The 9,312-nt window shown below is 41.4% G+C and overlaps 1 protein-coding gene across 1 annotated transcript; it reads left to right on the forward strand.

The window, feature by feature from the left end:
• The first annotated feature begins 2,566 nt into the window (after positions 1–2,566).
• Positions 2,567–7,022, forward strand: LOC144326815 (vomeronasal type-2 receptor 26-like). Its single transcript, XM_077923654.1, has 4 exons — positions 2,567–3,028; positions 4,256–4,483; positions 5,167–5,293; positions 6,112–7,022. Exons 1-4 carry the CDS (start codon positions 2,567–2,569, stop codon positions 7,020–7,022), a joined length of 1,728 nt encoding a protein of 575 aa, XP_077779780.1.
• Positions 7,023–9,312: the final 2,290 nt, after the last annotated feature.

The raw sequence follows: 9,312 nt of genomic DNA on the forward strand, positions 1-9,312 counted from the left end.
GGAAAGAAAATGGATCAAGTTCCCTCAGGTACCCAGACAGTGTTGGTAGGTGTAAGAACTTGGGTGACAGTTACAAATATTTTCTCCTGATATTTGGGTGAGCATTAGATTCTTTGTCATTCTTTCCCCCTTCCGCCTTCTGGAGCTTACTCCTGGAAGCTGTTGGCAAAATTAGTGTAAAACTATAATGAGATTGAGAAGAGAACAGTTTCCTCAGGGATTAAAAAATGAATTACAAGGCAACTTTCCTTCTGTGGGTCCCTCCTTTATAGTTGAAAGCAATGTTAGTCGTGTTAGTGTCATTTAAATATGGGTGTTAATTGCATCAATTGTGCTTGGGCGTGTCTCTTGCCTATCCTCTGATTTCTGTTCAGGGTTAGAAGGCCAGCTGAGGTGGACCTCCTGAAAACAGGTCAAGGATATAGACATCTGTCATGACTCATTATGAAAGGGTCCCTCCCCCCAGCTTTTTCTCGTTGAAGGATCTCTCTCTGTGTGTGGGTGGGGGTGGGGGTGTGTCTGTGGGTGTCTGTGGGTGTGTGGGTGTGTTGGCTGATTTATAGCCTGCTGCATCCATTAGCCTTTCAGCCTTCAGACTGAGTCAAGCTTCCATTTTGACTACAAAATCCTCATTGACTGCAGACTCTAATACAGACTTAGACAAGGGTTAATCTACTTGACTTAGTTTATAGTGTGTAGCTCATGATATGACAGTAGCTTCTAACTTTATGCATATACTGTTAATAGTTGTCTTCTTAGAATCATAGAAACATAGTATTGTAGAGTTAGAAGGGACCCCAAGGGCCATCTAGTCCTACCCCCTGCAATGCAGGAATTATCACCTGAGGCAATAAAAAAACACATGTAAATAGAACTGTATGGGAAAGGAATTTTCTTCATTGTCAACCCAGAAATGGCCGGGAATGGTAAAGAGTAATGATGTTGAAGTTCTGCTGCAGGAATCTACTGGTTACACAGCTACTATATATGTGCTCTTAAAGCATTATCAAATCTAAAAGAACTCCCCCCCCCCACTGGAATGACACGAACACCCCCCCATCCCCCGATACAAAGTAATGTATGCAGTCAAGTGCAATGCATCTTCGGACTCAATTTGGTTCTGGGCATGGACCCATATTCCTAAGGATCCTTCCTCACTGCTGTGTCTGCCAGCTAATCTCATGGACCCAAGAGCTGCCCTGCCCATCATTAGTGGGGCTAAAAGGGACTTTTGTTGACAGTGTAATCCATGACTACTGAAAAGAAAATGCTATGGATGCAGTAGATAAGCAGGGTGGGGATTGCAGCCTTATATCCCCTATTCCACAGACAAGAGTTCTCTGTTTCAGGAAAGGGGCATTTCCCACTCCCTTTGAAGCAGCCAAGACTACTGCAGCATTCACAGCCTTTTGGTGTGCTTGTGTGTTTGTGTGTGTGTTGTGTTTTGTTATTTGAAGGCTGTGTGCTTCTATTCTACAATGAAGTGTGAATTTCCCCTTTTTTTGCAATAAGGATATGTCTCACACAAGCATACAGACCAGTATTTGGAGTTCATATAGTGTTTAGTTTTATTAAATGCTGAACAGCAGTTTGACAATTAATGATTATCATTGAATTGCAGGTTCCCCCCTGTTTCCTACTGGTATGCCTTGTCCTTCTTGTTCACCATTCAAGAGATCAACCAGGATCCTAGGCTCTTACCCAACATCACCCTGGGCTACAACCTCTATGAGAACTATTTTGATGCCCGGAGGACATCTGAGGCCATGCTAGACCTGCTTGCAGGCAGGGAAGGCAATATTCCCAACTATCACTGTGGAAAACAAAGCAAACTCCTGGCTGTTCTTGAAGGAGCAAATTCTGACATCTCGAAAGAGATTTCAGTCTTGTCAGGCATCTACAAAATCCCTCAGGTATTTGCAGGGGTGGGGTGCAGGAATGGAGGGACAGTGGAGAAGTTCAGCAATATAACAAGAATATCCAAAAATGAGAAAATCCTGAGCCATGGCTCCATGGCTTTTCTTCAAAGCTTGATTGATTGATTGATTGATTGATTTAATAAAACCAAGCCCCCACCACCTCACACACTCCCAATGCTTCAGAATAAAACTCTCAGCTTCAGCCAGCACACATTTTGTTAGATATTGATCATTCCAGGTTAGTATCTGGTCTTTTCTTCTGAAAGCAAAGTAAAACACCAAACTCTTCCATTCCCCACTAGATCAGTTATGGCTTTATTGCTCAGGCACTTGAAGAAGTTCAGTTCCCTTTTGTCTACCGGATCGTCCCCAAAGAAGAAACTCAGCACCAAGGGATTGTTGAGTTGCTCCTGCATTTTGGATGGACGTGGATTGGCCTCATTGCTCCAGACAATGACAATGGAGAAAGGTTCACAAGTGCCTTGAGGTCTTTAATGATCGAAAAAGGAATTTGCATTGCATTATCAAAAAGATTTCCAGAAAAGAATGGTCATCAAATGCTTGATCTAATTGAACCATTCATTATCTGGACACAAGTCAGTGTCATTGTTTACCATGAAATAAATCGAATGGGATGGATTCCAATCATGACACTACAAGGGACATTTGGGAAAGAAATTGGGGCAAAAATCTGGATTGCGGCAGCTTTTCAGGACACCAATACCTATATGTCTTCTCCTCCTGTTCTGTTCCAGTACATCCATGGTTCTTTATCCTTTGTACTGAAGGCTCAAAGAAGGACCAGCTGTGGCTACAAGAGTCCATACTCATCTGCTCTCCAACAATTTTGGAACACAGCATTTCATTGTTCATATTCAAAGCATGTGTTGGCTGCAAAAGGCGAGACCAGATGCACAGAGGAGGAGAAACTGGAGATTCTGCCCAAAGAAGAGATGGAGACAGCCCTGTCTCAAGATAGCTACAACACTTACTTCAACGTCCAAGTTGTTGCACATGCCTTAAATTATGCCTATTCATCTAGATCAAAGTGGATGGTGATGGGAGGTGGAAGAGACTGGTTGGAACATCAAAGGCTGCAGCCATGGCAGGTAATTCTTTCCCCATTTTTTCACACCGAAATTCATTGTCCCAGCCAGGTTTTTGGTGTTTTTTAACAAAATGTGTGATGTTCTGTTGTGTTTTTGTATATTGTGTTGGAAGTTGCGGCAACCCAGTCCGATAGGCAAGGTACAATAAAATAAAATAAAATAAATAAAATAAAATAAAATAAAACAAAATAAAATACTACTAATAACTACAATAATAAATTCCAACTGCACAAGTTCCCCATCTCAACATACATAGAAAATAAAAGCCAAATGAATGGAAAGAATTGTTTCTGCTTACTTACACCCTTTATCAGTAGGAGTTACTGGTTGACATCTACTATGCAAGCCTGGACAGTGTGTTGGGAGGTCCTGGGCCGCCTAGAGCACAAGAATACCCCCCTCAGCCTCATTGGTATGGTCCAAAGGAAAGGAAAACAATATGTTGGGCACTAGGATGGATGCAGGAGTTGGCGGAAGGAGGAACACAAGATGCCCCCTAACCTGCTTTGGGACTCCAGATTTGTGTAGGGTTTACTCCTGAGCCTTTTCCTCTCCTGAAGATGCCTTACAGGGCAGCAGTTATGGGTTGTTCCTCAGGGTTTACTCCTGAAACCTTTCTCACAAATGTGCATGGCTGCAAGGCTGCATCCAAGCTTCCCTTCTCCTAGAAGGGCTGGCTTCAGGGGTGTCTTACCCATAGAGGAAAGTGATGTGGGGCACCAGGGCGTCAAGGAAGAGGTGGAGGTTGTTTGGGCCTCCCGGCATCAGCTCGCTCCCCTCACCTGTCTCGCTGCAGCAAATCCACTTTTGTGAGGCTTCTGGCAGAGGTCAAAGTTTTGTCAGAAGACCCCCACACTTTCTGGTGGTTCCTCCTTGCTGCCCACAGAGAGATCCAGCCTTCTCAGCTGGAGTTGGACCCTTCTCCTCTCTTCCTCTGTCCCTGCTGAGTCTTGAAGATGCCCATCAACAGTTAGTAGCACCTAGAAAACAGACTGCACAGGCACAAGGGATCCTGGCCATAGGATTCTACACTTGGTTGAGATGTGCTCTCTTTTCATTTTTATCTCAGCATTTATATATTGACATTTGTCAAAAGCTGCCAGGCCAGCTTACAATACAGTAAAACAAAACAAAACAGTTTTAAAAAATGATACCAAACAACTGAATATAGTATAAAACACAATACAGAATACAGGCAGGATATCTGGTGTTTCCCTGTCACTGCAGCTTCACCCTTTCTTAAGAGAAATCCAGTTTTCAAATGGCTCAATCGATGGAATGCATTTGGATGAAAATGGGAAGCTGCCAGCCGAGTTTGATATTGAGAACTGGGTGATGTTTCCCAATAAGTCTCGTGTCAGAGTGAAAATAGGGAGTATACAGAGAAGGGCATCCGTTGACATGAACTTCACCATTAGCCCAGAAGCCATTGTGTGGCCAAAACGGTTTAACCAGGTAAGGGACACTTGATTCCATGTGACATTCCTTAAGCTGCGAATATTTTTGAATAATACATCTGAGGCTTCAATTGCAATCCTTTGGACACTTAACAGGGAGTAAATCTCATTGGATATGGTGCAGGGGTTGGAACTGACAGCTCAGGGGGCCTTCATTGCCTAAAATGACTATGTGATGCAGATGGGATTTTATATCCATGGAGGAAATATATGCTTTCGTGTGCATGCAGACTTCAGCTTATACCCAGAACAAACTTAGTTGGTCTCTGAGGTGCTACTGGACAATTTTTTTTTATTTTTTTTATTTATTTCGACTGCGTCAGACCAACACAGCTACCTACCTGAATCTATAATCATTTTTTTAGGCTACCATCTTCAGTAGCTGGTGTGTTTTATTGCCTGTTTAATTGCTGTTGTTTTGTTGCTGCTGTTGTTCAGAGATTGTTACTGTATCTTTTGCCTTAAATATACTTATCTGGGATATGAATGTTGAAGGAAACACACCAAAGACATTTCCCTGCCATGTTGTTCTGCAAGAGAAGCGCTCTTGTGAACAAAGGGTTCGGAGCCAGTGGAACCAGAGATCCAGTTGGTTTGTTTCCAAACTCTATGAATAACCTCTATAGACCCCAAAACTCCTAACAATTTCCCCTTGATGTTCCTTTTTCTCTTTATGGCTAGACTGTGCCTTTCTCCAGGTGTACCAAAATCTGTCTACCTGGATCCACCAAAGTGGTTCAAGAAGGAAAGCCGATTTGCTGCTATTCTTGTGCTCCATGTGCAGAAGGGACAATCTCTACTTCTGAAGGTGGGTGACTCCAAGTTAGAAGGAGAATAGGAATAGGAATCTCTGGCCAAAATGTGGAGAGCAAAATGGAGAACTTTGGATGCACTGCCCACAATGCATTTATTTAGGGATGTTAAACGGTGCGCTCAGTGAGCAAAGAACTAAAACCACATGAAAAAGGAAATGAGTTTTTTTTAAAAAATTAACTTAGTAAATGTTCAGTTAGTGAAAGCACATTACAAAATAAAATAAATCATATGGAAATTGTTACATGGAAGAAATACAAAAATGTTTGTACTACCTATCTAAAAACATATGTACAAACTTAATAGTGAGCAATTATCCTTCTAACAAAATTTCTCCAATCCAGCTAACTGAAATGTTGCTGGAGATGTTGGATAAATATTACTTATATAAAAGTAAATAATTGCAAATAGGTCAGAAGTGTAAAGGGGGGGACCCCAAATGATATGGGCCCCAGAAGACAAAATATGAACTGTAAAAGCTCAAGGTAAAGAGGCATGTCGTTGGTATTTGGTGAAAGCTGTACAATGTCGACACCAGACACATGTCTGTGGAGGTGAGAGTTTCTCAGCTATTCCTATATCCCAAGGTTGTTTGGGTGATAAAAAGCAAGGAAACCCCCTCTCTCCTTGAAGGAAAGGCAGGATGCTATGGTAAATGTTGAAAAAGGAAATAAACAAACTTTTGCCTCTCCCTCCCTACAATACCTTCTTCCCTGATCACCCTTGCATCCGCATTATTCTTCCTGGTATTATAGAACACAGATGGTTATTCATATGGATGATGTTTGGACACTCTTTTCTCCTTCTCCTTAGATGCAGATCATTGCATCAAATGTCCAGAAGATCAACATCCAAATAAAGACCGAGATCAATGTATCCACAAGATTATCACCTTCCTGGCTTATGAAGACTACTTGGGAATCGTCTTAGCTTTCCTTTCCCTATTCCTGTCTTTGACAACAGGCTTTGTCTTAGGAATCTTCATTAAATACAAGGAAACACCCATAGTCAAAGCCAACAACCGGGACCTCTCTTACATCCTCCTCATTTCTCTCCTGCTTTCCTTTTTGTCTTCCTTCCTGTTCGTTGGGGAGCCAAAGAAAGCGACTTGCCTTCTCCGGCAAACAGCTTTCAGCATCATCTTCTCCACTGCAGTTTCTTCTGTGTTGGCAAAAACCATCGCTGTGGTGCTGGCCTTTCTTGCTACTAAGCCAGGAAACAGAGTCAGGAGATGGCTGGGGAAAAGTCTGATGAACTCCATTGTCATTTCCTGTTCCAGTGTCCAAGTGGTTATCTGCACCGTCTGGTTAGGGATCTCTTCTCCATTCCCAGAGTCTGACATGCACTCCCAGTCTGGACAGATCTTTGTGCAATGCAATGAAGGGTCTGTTGCTATGTTTTACAGTGCCCTTGGCTACATGGGCTTCCTGGCTGCCATCTGTTTTATGGTGGCTTTCCTAGCCAGGAAGCTGCCTGGGGCCTTCAATGAAGCCAAGCTGATCACCTTCAGCATGCTGGTTTTCTGCAGTGTTTGGGTGTCCTTTGTGCCCACCTACCTGAGCACCAAGGGGAAACACATGGTAGCCGTGCAGATCTTCTCTATTTTAGCGTCTAGTGCTGGGCTTCTCGGTTGTATCTTCCTACCTAAGTGCTACATTATTGTACTGAGGCCTGATCTGAATACAAAGGAGCACCTAACAACTCAAATTAAAGATGCCATATGATTCTCTAAGGGCTCAGCTACACAGCTGCAAATAAAACATTTTATTTATTTTTGAATTTTATTTATTTATTAAAGTTCTTATGTTTCATCGGTAAACATGATCATATTACATCACAAGGCTTATTGTACTATAATTTGCAACATGTATACAAAGTTTATATACTAAAAGAAGAAGGAAAAACATTTTTTTTTCCAAAATCATATATGTACCAACACATTGGACTTCCTGTCTATCCTGTTGTATATTCATTTTTTTTACAAGTGATTGTACTCTTTTATTGTATATTTCTTTACATTTTATCTAATACATTCCTTTATCAATATGTACCCTTGGTCTTATTTCTCAACGTCTCCAATGTCAATTGAATGCTAGGATAGAAAGTGACCCTTTACTGTATTTTTGAACATATATCTTATATCTATCCCACTTTTGCATAAATTTTTGTTTTGAGTTGCCTCTCAGGCTATTTGTCAACTGCGCCATTTCAGCAAATTCTTGTAGCTTGTTATGCCAATCCGTGCTACATTATTGTACTGAGGCCTGATCTGAATACAAAGGAGCACCTAACCACAAAAATTAAATATGTCATGTGATTCCCTAAGGACTCAGCTAAATAGCTGCAAATAAAACATTTTAAATGTGTTTTGAAGTGCAATTTACAAATGTGACAGCAGATGACAACAGCGAGCTATGCAAAATTCAATGTATTTTTCAAAAAGTTTTTTCTCTTCCTTTCCCATAAATAAGAATGATGAAAATGTATTTGTAATGTTGGGGCTCCGCTAGGGGTGCCTTGGAAGATGGCCGACAATACCATCTCTCCAGCTCACACAAGATACTTAAGGGGCTGAGATGGGAGTAAATCAGCCTCCCATTTTTCTTCCCGGTGTAAGGGAAGATGCAGCCTCATCCGCGGTTGCCCATAAATCATCCCCGAGTACGAAAGAAGGAGGATTGGACTGGAAAGAAGATAACATCAAAGAATAACATCTATGCCGGTATGTTGAAATGGAATGGAAAGACTTTTTCTTTTCTTATTACGATATTATCTAACAACCCACCCACCCCCCAGAAGAACCGTCAATACGACCTATAGCAAGTGAGATTGGAAAATAAACTGTGTGGAAATAAAAATATCAACTAAAGCTTTTGTTTTTTGAAATATCTGGAAAGAAAATAAAAGGCTCTCTTGTGACGCAGTTTTTAATCAGGATCCGCCATTATGAGACAGACCATGTTGCGAGATTAATAGTCATAGGGGGAGGCGAGCCATTACTCTGTTATCATGTTTGTATTCTAAGTTTGACTTGGCAAATCTTCTCTGGAAAGGCTAATTTATGGATCAACTTGTCTGGGAAAATTAATGAGCAAACGCCTAGATTTTATTTCATCGGAACTGAGAAAGATGGTGTCTGCCGCTCGAGGAGGACTTTTGGATCAGCGTGTGATTTATTGCAAACAAAAGATTTACCAGCTTTTTAAAAAGGGAGAGCCTTACAAAGTTCACACAGAAACATATTATTGCTTACTTTAACTTGCCTGTGGAAACAACTCAGAGGTTATTAAGAAGAAAAAGGATAAAAACAAGAAGATTGAAAGATGGGACTGGTGAACACTAAAAGCAGCAGAAATATGAGATGATTGGACCCTACTGAACTCGAAGCATGGGAACGCCCAACAAAAATTTATAATTCGGCAAAATATTTGGACTTTATGATATGTATTGGTATAATTTGGAATAATTAATGTGATATGATTGGTTTGTTAAATGGAAAACTTCATAAAAATTATTATAAAAAAGAAAAGAAAATGTATTTGTAACGTTGGGATGTGTGCAGTGTGCTGTCAGCTCGCCAGTGGATTGCGTAACTGAAGCCACAGCATTGTAGAAGAAATATGTCAGACAGTTAACCAAGGTCAGCAATAGTATATTGTACTGGCACGTAGTAGAACAATTATGTACAACACAGTTCTTTGAGCATCCCTAGAGCCCAAGGAAGGTCGGTGGCCGAGCACCCACAAATTTTGGTGCCAGGGCCATGCATGCTGCATGGCACCCATGGCACCGGGCACCCCCTATTGTGCGGGCAAAATGGCACTACTGTTCATGTGAGCCATGGTTGTAAACTTACAGATAATGTTAAAAGATCCAGTCAAACTTCTTCATTTAGTCAAATGGTTGCCATTCAAACTTCCTTCTAAGCTTGTTCTGCTGCCTAATATTGATCTCAGAGAACACAGCACCTCTACTAACAACCACCATCACTAGCCTAACCCTGTTTTGTCTATA

Source organism: Podarcis muralis, chromosome 2 (assembly GCF_964188315.1).
Source record: "Podarcis muralis chromosome 2, rPodMur119.hap1.1, whole genome shotgun sequence".
Lineage (NCBI taxonomy): Eukaryota > Metazoa > Chordata > Lepidosauria > Squamata > Lacertidae > Podarcis > Podarcis muralis.

What these genes read in the sequence shown, in the direction of transcription:
- LOC144326815 (XM_077923654.1), top strand. Translation starts at nt 2,567, where the DNA reads ATGACACTACAAGGGACATTTGGGAAAGAAATTGGGGCAAAAATCTGG. An exon ending in AAAGGCTGCAGCCATGGCAG is followed by an intron (nt 3,029 to 4,255) that starts GTAATTCTTTCC and finishes CTGTCACTGCAG; the next exon opens with CTTCACCCTTTCTTAAGAGA. An exon ending in GGCCAAAACGGTTTAACCAG is followed by an intron (nt 4,484 to 5,166) that starts GTAAGGGACACT and finishes CTTTATGGCTAG; the next exon opens with ACTGTGCCTTTCTCCAGGTG.